The sequence below is a fragment of the Piliocolobus tephrosceles genome, chromosome 16 (genome assembly GCF_002776525.5).
Source record: "Piliocolobus tephrosceles isolate RC106 chromosome 16, ASM277652v3, whole genome shotgun sequence".
NCBI classification, from domain to species: domain Eukaryota; kingdom Metazoa; phylum Chordata; class Mammalia; order Primates; family Cercopithecidae; genus Piliocolobus; species Piliocolobus tephrosceles.
Window position 1 is genome coordinate 67,041,934 of NC_045449.1, and position 17,319 is coordinate 67,059,252.

At 51.8% G+C, this 17,319-nt stretch overlaps 1 protein-coding gene across 1 annotated transcript in view; it reads right to left on the reverse strand.

Annotated features, from left to right (window-relative positions):
* SDK2 (sidekick cell adhesion molecule 2) overlaps nt 1-17,319 on the reverse strand; it is a 309,965-nt gene that overhangs the window by 91,890 nt on the left and 200,756 nt on the right. The window contains exons 6-12 of the mRNA XM_023211918.2: nt 14,723-14,834; nt 11,892-12,082; nt 11,668-11,751; nt 9,404-9,598; nt 7,693-7,809; nt 5,374-5,541; nt 4,368-4,470 (exon numbers count right to left, since the gene is read on the reverse strand). Of these exons, the coding sequence (XP_023067686.1) occupies nt 4,368-4,470; nt 5,374-5,541; nt 7,693-7,809; nt 9,404-9,598; nt 11,668-11,751; nt 11,892-12,082; nt 14,723-14,834 (970 nt within the window). The remainder of the gene's footprint in view (nt 1-4,367; nt 4,471-5,373; nt 5,542-7,692; nt 7,810-9,403; nt 9,599-11,667; nt 11,752-11,891; nt 12,083-14,722; nt 14,835-17,319) is intronic.

The following is a 17,319-nucleotide window of genomic DNA, read 5'->3' on the forward strand; positions in this document are numbered from 1 at the left end:
TTTTTTTTTTTTTTTTTTTTTTTTTTTTTTTTTTTTAGTAGAGACGGTGTTTCGCCATGTTGGCCAGGCTAGCCTCCAACTCCTGACCTCAAGTGACCCACCCGCCTCAGCCTCCCAAAGTGCTGGGATTACAGGCTTGAGCCACAATGCTTGGCCAGTCATCCTGTTTTTAAAGCTGCTTTTTGACTCAATAAAAATATCATAAACTCTTTTTGATGTGACATTTCCACACCATGATTTTTTATTGGATGCACAATGTTTAGTACAGCTGCTTTGTAATTTCACCGATCCCATAATGTTGGACATCCAGTTTAGCTCCTTGTTTTCCAATATTATAGTTAAAGCTGTGGTCCTTATGGCAAAATGTTTACCACCGTTCCAAATCACTTCCTCAAGGACAAATTCTCAGCAGTGAAATTGTTGAGTTAATTTTTAAGGCTTATACCTATTTACATATCAACAACAATAATCACCTTCAAATTCATCTCTTTATTTAGAAAGGACTTGCCAGCACTCATAGGATGGGCAGAATTTTACTTAAATGCAAATTCAGTTGCAGAGAGTAATTCCCATGTAAGAAATAGCCTATGGCAAGCAGACATTCTTTGCTTCAGAATGTGGTGCTTTAGGAAGCAGAGATCATTGCCGGTGAAGTATTTGTGCCAAAACAACTGAACGTGAATCTAATTAGCAGTTACTGCAATCAAATTAGAAATACAGGGGATAGAAAAACAGGTTAACAACACTGTGAGAAAGCAGCCAGGCAAATCCAGGATGTTGAATATTCCATAGCAGGATCAACAAACTGTGGCCTGCTGCCTGTTTGTGTAAATAAAGTTTTATTAGAACACAGACATGCCCATCTGTTTATGCAGTGCCTGTTTATATATGGCTGCTTTAGCACTATAAACAGAGTTGAGTAGTCATGACAAGACCATACGGCTCTCGTAAAGCCTAAAATGTTTACTTTTTGGTCCTTTACAGCAAAGATTGCTGACCTCTGTCTTCTAGAACCTGGTTTCTCCAACAAATCAATTATGTGAAAACAAAACAAAACAAAAAGACAAAAATAAAAAAGAAGACTTTTCAACAAATGATGCTGGAAAACCTTGACATCCATACGCAAAAAAAAAAAAAAAAGAAAAAAGAAAAAAGTCTAGACACAGATCTTACACCCTTCACAAAAATTAACTCAAATTGTATCCCAGACCTAAATGTGAAATGCAAAGCTATGAAACCTCTAGAAGATAATACAGGGGAACATCTAGATGACCTTGGGTTTGACAATGACTTTGAAAATATGACACCCAAGGCACCATCCATGAAGGAAAGAACAGATAAGCTGGATTTCATTAAATTGAACATTGTGCTCTTCGATAGACACTTTCAAGAGAATAAAAAGAGAAGCCACACACTGGAAGAAAATATTTGTAAAGGATATCTCTTTTTTTTTTTTTTTTTTTTTTGAGACGGAGTCTCTGTCACCCAGGCTGGAGTGCAGTGGCACGATCTCCACTCACTGCAAGCTCCACCTCCCGGGTTCATGCCATTCTCCTGCCTCAGCCTCCTGAGTAGCTGGGACTACAGGTGCCCACTACCACGCCTGGCTAATTTTTTTTTTTTTTGTATTTTTAGTAGAGACGGGGTTTCACCGTGTTAGCCAGGATGGTCTCGATCTCCTGACCTCGTGATCCGCCTGCCTCGGCCTCCCAAAGGGTTGGGATTACAGGCGTGAGCCACCGCGCCCGGCCTGTAAACGATATCTCTGATAAAGCACTGCTATCCAAAATCTACAAAGAACTCTTAAAACTGAGCAATAAGAAAACAATCTGATTAAAAAATAGTCATTGACAGATGCCTCACCAAAGAAGGTACACAGAAGATTAATAAGCAAATGAAAAGATGCTGTACATCATATGTCATTAGGAAAATGCAAATTAAAACAACAAGGAGATATCACAGCACAGCTATTAGAATGGTCAAGATCCGGCTGGGCGTGGTGGCTCACGCCTGTAATCCTAGCACATTGGGAGGCTGAGCTAATTTTCTTTTGTATTTTTTGTACAGATGGGGGTTTCACCATGTTGGCCAGGATGGTCGCGATCTCCTGACCTCGTGATCCACCCACCTCAGCCTCCCAAAGTGCTAGGATTACAGGTGTGAGCCACGGCGCCCGGCCAGAAGTGTTTTTTTTCTAGAACTGTTTTGGAGGTTTTCATGCTGGAAACCTGCACCTGCCTAGGCCCTCACCCCTGTACCTGCTCAGGTCGTCACCCCTGCACCTGGTTCTGCTCTGAGGACGTGTTACTCAGGGTTCAGCGGCACCACTTCAGTCTGATGTGGTTGTTGAGATCCTTTCTATTAGGTTGGTGCAAAAGTAATTGCAGTTTTGACCATTCCTTTCAAAGGCAAAAAGCACAGTTACGTTTGGACCCACCTAATAGTCTGCTTAGGGAACCCTGCTGTGTTTTGCAGATAGAACAGGTTTTCAATCCTAGTGACACATTAGAATCACTTGGGGAGCTTTTTTAAACTTGCTGAGGTCTGGGTCCCATTCCATCCCCAAGACCTACCTCAAGACAGAGGGCAGAAGGGATGCCCCCGTTTCCCCAGTCCAAGGAAGACAGACTGGGGTTGGAGCTGCTGGAGTGGCCTTGGGCATAGACGTTGCCAATGTTGGGGGGGACAAAGGGATGATTCTGCTCCCCATCCCCCATCTTGAAAAGATGGTCCTAGATGATTAATTCCTTTTAAGGTGAGGACCCCCCTTCAGTAACCTGGAACAGGGATTTCTGACCTGTAGATCACCGGAAGGGTCTGCAGAGTGGGTCTGCAGGTTACTTGGCAAGAGGCCCCCAAATCCCATTATGCATCAGTAATTGTCTAGAGAATGAATACAATGTATGTCTTTCTCAAATATAAGTTGACACTTTTATAAATAAGTCATCTTTATAAAGATGACATTTTTATAAATAAAATCTGATTTAAAGTGTACTGAATTTCAGAATTTCCCTATTAATGAATGCTAAAAGTATAGCTACTACATAATGAATGGCCCCGAGATGCACAGCAGTATTCTATGTGGGTTCTCTCCCAGGACCTTTTTTACAGTTGGTATGTTAATTTTTTAAGAAAAATCCATTAAACCCAGAAATAAGCATATTCTGGAATCTCTGTCAACAATCTTCTAACTATTAATACATCTACGTAAATTTTTGCATTTGTGCTAGCGTCACGTGATGACTGTCTTAAGTGGTCAACACTTAATGAGGTGTTTCTCAAACTGGGGCCAACGATATGTTCTCTGAGCATCGGGGTTGGCCAAAGGCCCCGAGCCGCTTCTATCAACCTGGGCTCCCGGAGTCTCATTTGGTGTGGCGGTACAGACTGTCATAGGCCCAGTGGCCACCAGATGGCGCCCCAGGACGCAGCTGCCTCCAGCATGAGGAGGAGGAGGAGGAGGCCATTTCTCCCAGTGCAGGAGCTCCGGCCCCTTCCAGCCTCGATGCCAGTTGCTTTGACAGTGATATTGCTCATAAAATAGAGAAGCAACACGCAAGGAATATTTATTTCTAAGGAAGCAGTTGCATTTCCCTCAGCATTCTGGAGCTCAAGGAAGAGAAGGCAGGGACGATTTCCTCCTGGTTTTAGCTTCCAAAGCCTTGGGGGTGGGGGTAGGGTTTGGTTCGGGTGCTTGGGAGAGGTCTCAGCTTTTATACCTTTCTTGGCTGCTTCCTCCCAGCCCTTTTAGTGGCTTCCACAGCGGAACTGAGTTACCTGGAGGCCAAGTCCTTTGCCAAGGTCCCGGCTTGGCCATGGCAGATGGTGGGGTGACCTCGGTTTGGACGCTCTGTTTCCCTCATGTGCTTCTCTTGCAGGATCCCCCCAACGGGTCATCTTCTGCCCCACCCCTACAGCTGATCCCATATCCGCCTGCCCAGACCCCTCTGCTGCCCATTCAGAGGCCAGAGGGCCAAAGACTTGGGGTAGACTGGGGGACACTAGCAGTGGCGTCCGGGGTCAGAAACAGCAACTCCCTGCCATCCATGCTCACCAACCCACAAGCCTCTTCCTTTCCCTTCCCTCACCCCCTCTCCCATTCCTCTTACTTCATCTTTCTGCACCCCTTCCTCTTTATCTCCCGCCTTGGAAACTGGCTTCACTCAATCCAGGGTAGCTCAGCTCCCGGGTGTTTATTTCATATCCCCTACCTCTCAGCCCTGCACTCAGCTCTGGAAATGCCACTGCCCAGGAGAAGGCACGGCTCTGCAGCTCTTACCTCCCTGGTGTGGACACTCGCCCAGCTACAAGCTATTGCCAGAGGCTCCCCCTCCCCTCTTGCCTGGAGTCAACAGCAGAGCCAGTACCTGACCGTCACTCGGGGGTCGTGGCTCACTCCGCACACCATGGAGGCCTGGGTGCCCTTGATGACACTCTGGTCCTGTGGGGGCTTGGTGATGCGGGTCCGAGCTGAAAGATACAGCAGAGACAGCATGGTGAGAAGGGGTGTGGGGGCCGTGTGGCTGGACTCTGGGTGGATGAAGGGAGACCAGGTGCCATACGAAAGTCCCCAGATGGTTAAAAAGAACAGTGAGCTCCCTGGTACTTTAATTCTCGGAAGCCACATTATAGTGGGGGCTCATTAAATTCTGCCCTCACAAACCATGTATGGGATGGAGAGACCAAGCTCTAAGGACGATCAGGACCCTATTTTCAGCATATCAGTGGTCCAGCCACGGTAAAAATAGGGTTTTCTGATTTCCAGTCTAGTGCTTCACACGCTAGGCCCCCGGGGCTCAGCCCAGACAAGTGGTCCACAGGTATCCTGGGTGTGGATCCAGAGTTAGAAGTGGCTTGAGAAGCTCTCTTACAGCAGGGGTCGGCTAACTACAGGCTGGAGGCCAAATCCGGCAGGTGGCCTTTTTGGCTAGATACACCCTTACTGGAACACAGCCACGCCCATTGGATGACGTATTGTCTGTGGCTGCTTTCTAGATAAAACGGAAGCTAGTTGAGTCGTTGTGACAGAGACCGTCTGGCCCACAAAGCTTAAAATATTTATGATCTGGCCCTTTCTTGAAAAAATTTGCCAATTTCTGCCCTAAAATGTATGAAGACAACTCTCCTATAACCTCCGTGTTCTCTCAAGTCGGCCAAGCGTAGCATCACTGGCAGAATCTTTCTAGTCTCTGGCCTCTGAATCACTTTGTCACTGTCCCTCTGATGAGAAGGGCCCTGACTGGGACAGGCACTGGGGGTGGAGACAATGGTGGTGTGAGCCTGGGCCCCATAGCTGTCCTGAGTCCTCAGCACCTACAGAGATGTACACACACACATACCAATGTATAAAGCCCTGTGGCTCTGCACACTCACCCCAAACGACTAGGTCTGCTGAGGCCTCGTCGACCCCCCGAGAGTTGGTGGCCAGGCAGGTGTAGGTCCCCGCGTCGGAGATATGTGTGGGGCTGATGAGAAGGCTGCCCGACTCCAGGGGCGTGAAGCGAGGCAGCTGCACGGAGCCACTGGCCAAGATGCGCTCCCCTGAGGGCAAAACAGGGTGGGGGTCAGCCTATAGCCCCCAAGGGCACACCCTGCCCCTCTCCTGCTGTTCCAGAGCAGCGTGGTCTCCTCGCAGGCCCTCGGCTCTGGAAATGCTGGAAGGAATGAGGACAGATGGCGGTGGGGCTGGGGTGGGGGCTGAGAGACCTGGAGAGCTTTCTGGCTTAGGGACAGACATGAGGGCACAGGGTCTCAGAGCAGGCAGCCTAGAGCCCAGGTCCCCTGATGCTCCTGTGCCCCCCACACCACATGCCCTTCACCAGAGAAGGGGGCACAGTTTCCTGATGACGGCGAGCAGCAGCCCAGCACAGCCCTCAGAGGCAGCTGGCACCTGGGTGGGGGGGCTGGGAGGGGGGACAGCTCTGACAAGGTGACAACGGGCGTCCTGCGGCAGGATGCTTTTGGAGGGGGTCACCTTCAAGGGAGTGAAGGGAAGTGACGGGAGCTGCCTGGAGTGGGGGTGGGGTAGAGAGGGACATGGTGTCCCCCAGCAGCAGCTCTGGTCAGGACAGACCTCCTTCTGCAGGGGGACTCAGGGAGCCCGGGGTCCAGCCTGGGAGAGTCCTGGCCAGAGAAAGAGGGGCAGGAAGAGAAAGTGTGAGTACACCTGCAGGACTGAGCCTGCGAATGCAGCTCTTTGTGACTATGTCTGTTTTAAAGAAACGCCCCTCTGTATGGAGGGGAATCTCCGTGCGTGCATCCGGGGGTCGCGTGTCCGTTTGGATCTGCGTGCAGGCACAGTGAAATGAGTGTGCGGGGGGGTGTGCTTATTTCCATGTGTAAGCACGTGCCTAGCTGTGCCCCTATTTTCCCCACAAATGTTTATTGAGTGCCTACCATGTGCCAGACTCTGTTCTAGGTCCTGGGAGATGGCAGTGGACAAAACCGACGCCCCTGACTTTGCCGGGAGACGGGCCATGAGCGAGGTGAATAAGCCGATGATCGAGTGTGTGAGAAGGAGGGGAGTAAAGGAGGCAGGGCTCGAGGGGAGGGCTGGGAGCTGGGGCAGGGTGAGTCCTTGGAGGAGGCATCTCTGAGCTGGGGCTTGCTGGTATGAAGGAGCAACTGTGTTTGTCCGTGTGTGTGCACATGTGTATGTATGCATGTATGCATGTGTGTGTGTGTGCATGTGTGTGCGCACATGTGTATGTACGTGTGTATGCATGTGTGTGTGCATGTGTGTGTGCATGTGTGTGTGCATGTGTGTGCACATGTGTGTGTACGTGTGTATGCATGTGTGTGTGCATGTGTGTATGCATGTGTGTGTGCATGTGTGTGTGCATGTGTGTGTGCATGTGTGTGTGCATGGGGAGAGCTGTGAAGGTGAATGTGTACGCACAGAGACGAAGAGGAAGTACACAGGGCAGATGGACTTACGGAGGTGGTTTGGGCTTTGCTGGCCCCGCCGTCTGGAGCCCTCTGAGCTGCCTGGGGTAGGAGACTGGCAGCAGCCACCACCAGAATGATATTCCTCATCAAGCACCTGTTGTTTCCTGGGCTTCCCAGCCTCCCAGCCACAATGCAAGCCCCTCATATGTACGCTATAGTCTAGTCTTCACATTACCCTGGGGTATATATATTACTGTCACCAGTTTACAGATGGGGAACCTGAGGCTCAGAGTGAGTAGCTCACCAAGGTGGCAGGTCTTGGAAGATGAAGAGCTGGACCTTGAGCCTGGCAAGGCTGGGATGTGAGGGATGCTCTTTTTTTTTTTTTTGAGATGGAGTCTTGCTCTGTCTCCCAAGCTGGAGTACAGTGGCACAATCTCGGCTCACTGCAACCTCCGCCTCCCGGGTTCAAGTGATTCTCCTATCTCAGCCCCCCTGAGTAGCTGGGATTACAGGCACCTGCCACCATGCCCGACTAATTTTGGCGTTTTTAGTAGAGACGGGGTTTCACCACTTTGGACCAGGCTGGTCTTGAATTCCTGACTCCAGGGTGATCTGCCCACCTCGGCCTCCCAAGGTATTGGAATTACAGGCATGAGCCACCATGCCCGGCCGAGAGATGCTCTCTTGGGCTATACAGTGTACAACCTTCACAAGTGTACATGGGGAACCCAACCTGGCCGGCTCCAGAGCCCAGTTCTGGCTGTCACACAGCCATACTCTCTGAAGGTCTGTCCCATCTACCTTTCTGCCAAGTGATAGCTGGTCGGGGCGCCCCCGAGGTCTCACATGCTAGCACCACTGACATGCCGTCGATCACTGTGCTGTCCAGGGGGCCTCTGGTGATGTTAGGGGCGATGCCTGCAAACAGAGAATTGGGACCTTTTAGCCACACCCTGGGATTGGCCCCCCAAGTCAGAGGTCCAGGGGCCTCCAAGCCCACTGAGGGCCAGGCCCTCATCCTCCCCCTGCCATGGTCAGGGGCCTCCACTAGGAAGGATGTGGGCCTCTTGATGGGGCCCCAGTGTTAGGAGGAAGCCCAGAGGGGCCATGAGGACTCCTCTATGCCACCTGCCCTGTGGAAGGACCCCGGTGACACCAGTCCCTACCCTGCTTGGATTCTCAAGCCTGATTTGGGGGAAACTGAAGACCCCAGAAGGCAGCTCACATCCTCCCTGACAAGGTTATTGGGGTTCACAAGCCAAAAGTGAAAGGAAGGCTCTGGCTTCTTAAAAGAAAAACAGCCACAGTCAAGAGGGGCACTTGGCCACTTTCTAAGTGGCCCTGCCCCAGGAGCTCCATTCGGCTGTGGTCACTGTTTAGGGTTGGAGCAGCCTCCTGGTTCTGCGCTCCCCTTGCTTCATCCCAGCACTCAAGGAAGGAGCTCATCAGACACGGGAACAGAGCTAAGTTCACCTGCACTTGGAAGTCAGAAGCAAGACAAAGCCCCATGGTAGCCACCTTTGGGGCACACCCAAAAGCTCTCTGCCCCACGGCTGCCCGGGGCCTCTGTGGGTCTGGGTGATGAACACTGTGGAACTCAAGGAGGCCCCCGAACATCCCCGTACTTCCTGAGGAGCCCACCAGTACTTTGCACTTACACAGACCTTTGAGCTTACGGGCCACTCACAGTATCATCTTTTTTTTTTTTTTTGCGACAGGGTCTCACTCTGTCACCCAGGCTGGAGTGCGGTGGCGCCATCTTGGCTCACTGCAACCTCTGCCTCCTGGACTTGAGTGGTCCTCCCACTTCAGCATCCCAAGTAGCTGAGAGTACAAGTGTGTGCCACCGTGCCTGGCTAATTTTTTGTATTTTTGGTAGATGAGGTTTAGCTGTGTTGCTCAGGCTGGTCTCAAACTCCTGGGCTCAAGTGATCCACCCCGCTTGACCTCCCAAAGTCCTGGGATTACAGGTGTGAGCCACTGCGCCCGGCCCACAGTATCACCTTTGGCTGCTAAAACAGCTCCGGGAAGCGGCCAGGGCAACTATGACAACCCCTGACAGAGACTCCAAGGGCAGAAAGGGATTTGCAAGCAGGAAAACTAAGAGAAAAGCACCAGTTCTCTTCTTTGGAAACATGAGCAGGTCCTCTGGAATGGGGTCACTTCAGCTCCGCCTGGGAACCCAGGGGCAGTTGAAATGCCAGAGCTGGTACCCATGGTTGGTTTCATAGCTCCTTTTCTCAACAAGCCGTGAACCCAACCTGGGCCCCAGGACATTGGAGAGAACTTCTAGGGACTGGAGATTTCCTCCAGAGCTCTGGACTCGGGGCTGCAGAGGCAGCAGGGGTAACTGGCTGTGCCCCAGGCTGCTGGGCAGCAGGCAGCCTTTGGGGATCTGCTCTGCATCACGGAGCATGCTGTGCTCAAGAGCCCCCTGAGAAGACCTTGGAGGAAAGCCGCGTCCTGGGAAGAGGGGCTCACGGGCAGGACAAGGGAAGAAGGCCTGACTTACTAGTGACAGCCAAGTAGGTGGAGGTTTGCACCTCGCCGGCTGCATTGCGGGCGAAGCACTGGAACATGCCGGTGTCATCGGGCACCAGGCCGCTGATCTGCAGGCCCCCGTCGCTGCGCTGCCGGAAGCGGGCCAGCTTCTCCACCTCCACCATGGCCGCATCCTTGTACCAGGTGATGGAGGGCGGCGGCACACCTGTGGGCAAGACGTGGACCCACTCTCAACCTGCCTCCTGCCTCCTCTCCGCCTAGGAGGGGTGCTTGGGCAGAGGTCAGGCCTGGAAATCTGCGAGGGGGACCCTGGTGAATCTTGGTGTCTAGAACCTTCTCAGAGGTGCCACTTTGGGTCTAGGGAGAGAAGGAAGATGCTCTTAGAGTGACAATTCTCAAAGTCTTTGGGATAGAGTAAAGATCCTGGGATCAGTTTAGCATGGAAATGCTGGATTGGACAAACTAATTTATTTATTTTATTTTTTATTTCTATTTGTGTAGAGATGGGGTCTCGCTGGGTTGCCCAGGTTGGTCTAGAACTCTTGGTTTCAAGCGTTCCTCCCACCTCCGCCTCCCAAAGTGCTGGAATGACAGGTGTGAGCTGCTGCACCTGGCCTAATTTCTTATTTTTCATTGCAATACTTAGCAGACACACATGTGTGCTCTGGGAACCTCCAAGTGGGGATACTTTCCCAAATGCATGGTGCCCTGTGTTGAAGAGCATGTAGAGGGTCCAGTGTTCCCTGGGGGCACCTGGAAGCCCCCCATGCCAGCTTTGCACATGGAGGTGAAAGGAGGCTCCTCTCCCCACTCTCAGCCTGCCACATTGTTTTCAGAAGTTCCCCCAGCTGGGCTGGGCATGGTGGCTCACGCCTGTAATCCCGGCACTTTGGGAGGCTGAGGCGGGTGGATCACCTGAGCTCAGGAGCTCGAGACCAACCTGACCAACATGGTGAAATCCTGTCTCTATTAAAAATACAAAAATTAGTCTGGTGTGCTGGTGCATGCCTGTAATCCCAGCTACTCGGGAGGCTGCCTCCTTGTACCTGGGAGGCAGAGGTTGCAGTGAGCCAAGATCGTGCCACTCCATTCCAGCCTCGGCGACAGAGCGAGACTCTGTCTCAAAACAGAAAACAAAAAGACTTCTCCCAGAAGAGTTGCCCACACCCTGTCCCAAGGAGCACCCCATGGCCCTGTCCCCACTAAGCTTACTTGCCTTCCCTTCCCGGCACCCTCCAATCCTGACAGCCTGTGATGCTGCATTTCATCCAATCCACCATGCGCTCTCTTTCCCACGTCACGTCCCCGCGATCAGGATGTGTCTTATAATCGACAGCATGTCATAATTTAATTGGCTGCCTTTTTTCTTTCTTAGTGGTCCATAAAATAATGGGGCATCTTACAACCCGTGGCATTTTAGATGAGATTAAATGAGGTATCTTTATTTGTTTATTGGCTTGCCCATCTCCCTCCCGAGAATGTTACGTTCTACAGGAGCAGGGATCTGGCTGTTTGGTTTATTCTGTATCTTCCCACTCCCGAGGACACTTTTGGCACATGGTAAGCCCTCAAAATATTTTTGCAGCCTGAATGGATGGATCTTTGCCTTCCCCTTGTGGAGTCTCAGAAGGGAAGTCATTACTCATCCCCTCCAGTGCAATCCTCACTCCTGCAGAGCCACATTTTGCCCCTTTGCTCAGCGTGTCCCACTGTGCATGCTCTTCTCTCTTTATCATCACGGATTTCACCCTGGCTGCGGGCTCTTTTGGTGGAACTGAATCAGAAGGAAGGATGATGAGGAAGGGGAAAGTAGAAATTCTCCAGGAACTCTTTCAAGGGGAGTTAAATAGGAATAGCGGAGGGAGCTGGCAGAGGAGATGGAGCAAAATGGCCCAGGAAACAGGCCAAGTTTATAAGACACATCTCAGGTGAGATGCGCCCGGTTGCTGCTAGTCCTGGCATTACGGTAATTTGTCATTGTCTACAGCTCTCAAATTATGGGCAATTTGGGTCTGTCACCTGTCCTGAAATTATGGTAAGTTGGGTTCATTTGTAACCCTCAAGTTACAGTACTGTAAAGGTTGATTTCCAGCCTGAGATTATGGTAATTTGGCCTGTTTGTTTCCTGGGGTGCCTGCTCAGACAGCCAGCCAGACTCTCTGCTTAGTGACATGGTCTGGAGAAGAAGCTGGAATTTAGAAATGTCCATGACAAGGACGAGAGAGGCTGAAGATCTGGGGTCTTTGTCCCCCTCCATCGGCGCCACCTCATTACCTTTGGCCCGACAGGGGATGTCCACCACTTTCTCCATCTCTGCAGTGATGTGTCTTTCTGGCTCCTTGACAAACTGAGGTGGTTCTGTAGGAGGAAGGACCGGGGGAGGGGATCAGAGCCATGCTCCCTTTGATCCAGCCACTGTGGGGGTCACCCTTAAGGAGGCCCCTCCCCGTGCTGCCCCTACCCCTCAGGGGAGCCCTAGTAGCCCCGCCCTGTCTCACCCAGCACCGAGAGGTAGGCGCCCCGGACCACAGAGGGGACGCTGCTGCTGCGCAGGACAGCCTCACACTCGTAGTAGCCAGCGTCGCTGCTAGTGGGGCTCGGGATGGTGAGCCGGCGGTTGTGGTCACTGATGCCGCCTGACAGCAACATCCCGTCCTTCTTCCAAATTATATGCAGCTTGATCAGGGGCCTGCAGAGGGCAAGGGAAAGCCAGTGTTCAGCCATGAGGACTCCCGGAGGGCCTGAGAGGCAGGGCAGGGGGTGGTAAGGAGTGTGGGTTTGGGAGCCGGGCTGCCTGGGTTTGCCACCTTCCTGCCACTTTGTAGATGCAAGATCTTGGGCAAGTTCCTACTGGGCTCTGGGTTTCAGTTTTCTCTTCTGTAAAGTGCCTACCCAGGGGGTTATAGCCAAGGTGAATGCATTAGTGCCAGTGAAGTGCTTGGAATAGGGCCTGCTGATGGACTTGGAACTCAGGGCTTGGTGGCTCAGGCAAAGCAGGAAAGCAGCCTGGCCTGCAGCTCTTTCTTCTGGTCTTTCCTGTGTGCTGTGCCCCATGCAACCACAGATCAGTGACACGGAGGAGATGAGGATGAGGGCAAGTGACAGAGAGCAACATGAAACACCCACAGTTTGAAAAGGGGAAATACGGGCAGACAAAACAGACAGACAGACAGACAGAGAAACCCACCCTCCAACTGCAAGAGAAGAGCAAGGGTGTGAGTCTGGCCTGGCTTTCCACCATCACCAGCCCCTGCACCCCCAAGCCCCCAAGACTTGGTCTGTCCAGGCAACTCCTGTTTAGCACCTGGTGGGTCACTGAGGATGGATCTTCCAAGGTAGGCCCCTGCTAGTGCCATGGGGGTATTCAGAGGCGCCCCGTGGAAAAGGAGTTCTGTGGCCGCATATGTCTGGGAAACAGTGGCTTGAGTGACAGTAGCTCGAGTGATGCTGGGCAGGTTCTTCATTGAGGGGCTTCTCAGGGCTTTCACTGCGCAGTTGCACCCTGGCAGCCTTGCCCATGTCCTGGGGTTTGCCCTCCAAGTCTCATGGGGAAATGTGATCCACAATGCTTGGTGTCACCCACTTGGTGATGGAGTGAGTTCTTACTCTATTAGTTCATGTGAGAGCTGGTTGTTTAAAGGAGCCTAGCTCCTCCTCCCCTCTCTCTTGTTCCCTCTCTTGCCATAAGACACACTGGCTCCCCTTTCTCCTTCTGCCATGATTGGAAGCTTCCTGAGGCCTCCCCAGAAGCAGATGCCTGTGCCATGCTTCTTGTACAGCCTGCAGAGCTATGAGTCAAATGAACCTCTTTTCTTTGTAAATTACTGTGTCTCAGGTATTCCTTTATAGCAAAGCAAACGGGCTAATACACCATGCTTGTGAGAAACTTGGGACTGGAGGAGGATACTTTTAGAAATGCTGCCAAAAATAATAACAACAACAAAAAAGGTTGGACACGGTGACTCACATCTGTAATTCCAGCACTTTGAGAGGCTGAGGCAGGAGGATCACTTGAGCCTGGGAGTTGGAGAACAGCCTGGGCAACATAGTGAGACCCTGTCTTAAAAAAAAAAATGCTGCTACAGGACACAGTGTCCCTCTTCAGGAAGCTTCAGGTCAAGGGGACCTCGGGGGGATCATCTATGTAACCCCCCACCCATCCCATTGGTTTAACTTCATAGTGCACTTAGGAAAGGTCAGGTCAGGCTGGGTCAGTGCGCTGCCTATGTGCATTCTGCTGGGGTTGATGTTTAGATCATTCCCATTTTACAGATGCGGAGACTGAGGCCCAGAGCACAGCAGTGAATACAGGCCTGGGGGGAGGGGCAGTGCATTTCAACTCAGCTATCATCCAGCTGGGTGATGTTGGGCAGTCTGCTTGCCCTCTTTGGGCTCTGAAGTGGTGACATCTATGCCATATAGTTGTTTTGGGAGAAAGGAGGTCTTGTGGGAAGCTGCTTAGCATGGCGCAGAGCATGGAAGGCACTTAGCTGCACATAATGAGGCTCAGGGGTTACATAATTGTTTCCTGTGTGGGAGAGGTGAGGGCCGCCCATGGCTGGGAAGGGCCCTGGTGGTTCCTAACCCCCAATCTGCCCTCCTACAAAGCCCGTACTCTTTTTTTTTTTTTTTTTTTCCTTGAGACGGAGTTTCGCTCTTGTTGCCTAGGCTGGAGTGCAATGGTGCAATCTCGGCTCACTGCAACCTCCGCCTCCTGGGTTCAAGCGATTCTCCTGCCTCAGCCTCCTGAGTAGCTGGGATTATAGGCATGCGCCACCATACCTGGCTAATTTGGTATTTTTAGTAGAGACAGGGTTTCTCCATGTTGGTCAGGCTGGTCTTGAACTCCCAACCTCAGGTGATCCTCCCGCCTTGGCCTCCCGAAGTGCTGGGATTACAGGTATGAGCCATCGCACCCAAAGCTGTACTCTTAACCACCATGTGAATTGCTTCCCATGCACACTTCCCTCCTGCACACCCCTGCATGCAAGAGGGCTCTGCTTTGAGAGGCCACCTGCTCCCTCTGGGCTCCTCCAAGGGTTAGAAGTGAGTCTACCCTCCCTCCAGTCCCGTATGTCCCAGGCTGACATTCCCTTCCCTGTAACTGCCATCCAGGGCCTGGTTTTCTCTTCTTGGGCTGCAGAGAACAAGCCGGCCCTGGTTGCACACGGCAACCCTCTGACAACAGCCAGTGGGTCTCCCTGCATCCCTCCTCCTCCGTCCTGGATCCTCAGGTGATGTGGCTTCTGGCTGCTCTCCCTGGAGCCCGCAGTTTGGGAGCAGCAGCTGGAGTTAGAGGCGCAGGAGTGAGGGAAGAGGCACTACCCACCTGGCATTGGCCACGCACTCCAAGGTAACCTCCGAGGTCCCGGCCACCACGCTGGTGTTTTTAGGCGGGATGATGATGGTGGGTGCGATGGGGTCTGCAGGCCCCCCTACATCTGGGGAGAGATCAGATGTTAGCTGGGGGCAGAGGCTGGAAATCCTAACCCTGCCCGTCCTCATTAGAGGCTGATGCCCTGGGAGGCCTTTGTCCTCACTGAGTGGAGCAGGTGGCCATGGGGGCAGCCCCAGAGCAGACCTCCAGACACTGACCCCAGGGACTACCTGATCCCTCCTCTTCCTCTGTTGATGAGCCACCACACCAGGGTCCAAGGAGAGACTTCGCTGACCTTGACAGCCTTCCCCACCCCTCCTGTAAAGCAGCCACGCCCCCTCTCCCCACCACCACCCTGTCCTGTTCCATTCCCTTCAAATCCTTCCCTCTGCCTGGGTTGACCTTGTTGATTTAGTTCTGCATTGTCTACTTTCTCCACCAGAATGCAAACTCTCTGTACTAGGTCAAATAGAGTCACCCGCCCCCTCCACCCCCACACCTCCCGCCAATTCATGCCCACCCAGCACCTGTAAATGTGACCTTATTTGGATATAGGATCATTACAGGTGTAATTAGTTAAGGTGAGGGCATATTGGATCAGGGTGGACTTGAGATCCAATATGACTGGCGTCCTTGTAAGAAGAGGGAAATTGAGACACAGATGCACAGGCTGGAAGCCTCTGTGAAGACAGACGCGGAGTGGAGGGATGTGGCCACAAGCCAAGGAATGCCAAGCATTGCTGGCCACCGCTGGAAGCCAGGAAGAGGCAAGAAATGAGACTCCCCTAGAATCTTTGGAGAAGTATGCCCTGCCGACACCTTGATTTTCAGACTTCAGGCCTCCAGAACTGTGAGAGGCTCAATTTCTGTTGTGAGCTACTCAGCTGGTAGTATTTGTTGTGCAGGCCGTAAGAGACTAAAATTCTCCCACACCAAGAATCTCACGGGTCTTTCCTGTGGACTGAGCTGTGTCCCCCACACATTCATATGTTAAGCCTTAACCCCCAATATTATGGCGTTTGGAGGGGTCCCTTGGGAGGTGATTAGGCTTAGATGAGGCCACGAGGGCTGGGCCTCATGAGGGCCAATGAGGGTCCCAAGGAAAAAGAAAAATATTCTCTTGACATATTGTCAACTTTTGCTTAGAAAAGCATCTAATACTTTAATTCTCTCATTGAATGAAATTAAAGAGTTAAGGATGAAACTCTTAGAAAGCAGGTTTCCAGGTACTTGTTAGGTGTGAATATTTCCATATTTCAGATTCATGTCCTTGTAAGAGGAGGAAGAGGCCAGAGCTGGCTCTCTCTCCACCATGTGAGGACACCGCTGGAAGGCAGACATCTGCAAGCTGAGAAGAGAAGCTGACCATGCTGGCTTCCCAATCTGGGACTTCCAGCCTCCAGGATGGTGGGAGCCAGAACGTCTGCTTCGTAAGCCCCCAGTTGCAGTACTTTGTTACGGCACCATGAGCTGACTCATGCAGTCTTTTTTTTTGAAACAGAGTCTGGCTCTGTTGCCCAGGCTGGAGTGCAGTGGTGTGATCTTGGCTTACCACAACCTCTGCCTCCCAGGTTCAAGCGATTCTCCTGCCTCAGCCTCCCAAGTAGCTGGGACTACAGGCATCACCACCATGGCCGGCTAATTTTTGTATCTTTATTAGAGACAGGGTTACACTATGTTGGCCAGGCTGGTCTCGAACCCCTGACCTCAGGTGATCCAGCCGCCTCAGCCTCCCAAAGTGTTGGGATTACAGGCGTGAGCCACCACACCAGGTCATGCGGTCTTGACAACCACCACTCCTCCAGCAGGAAGAAGCATGCCTGGCACACAGTAAGTGCTCAAACCCGTGTGTGACGTGAACAAATGAATGGAAGTAGAGTTACCATCGTCCAACTCCCAGGGTCGATGATTGAAATGAGAAAGAAATTTCCGTAAGTGGGTTTTATTGGGGGGGGGGGGGGAAGAGAGAGAAACACTCCAAACTCTTCTAATAGAGGTGGTAGCATTACCTTTTTTTCATTTTGAGTGTTTTTTAAAGTAGAAGACTGGGTGTGGTGACTCACGCCTGTAATCCCAGCACTTTGGGAGGCTGAGGCGGGCGGATCACGAGGTCAGAAAACCGAGACCATACTGGCTAACACGGTGAAATCCTGTCTCTACTAAAAAATAGAAAAAATTAGCCAAGTGTGGTGGCAGGTGCCTGTAGTCCCAGCCACTTGGGAGGCTGAGGCAGGAGAATGGCGTGAACCCGGGAGGTGGAGCTTGCAGTGAGCTGAGATCGCGCCGCTGCATTCCAGCCTGGGCGACAGAGCGAGGCTCCGTCTCAAAAAAACAAAACAAAAAACAAGAAACAAAACAAACAAAACAAAACAAAAAAAGTAGAGGCCAGGGTTTATCTTGGTGGGTCAGTGTAGGCCCGATATTGGCAGAAACTCCAATGTTCTGTGTATGCCTGATCCATGGCTCCTGAAAATCCAGCCTCTGAGGACTTTTTCTCCACAACAAATCTATCCAGTTGGCCCCTTTCCAGAAGGTTCTGGAGGTAGTAG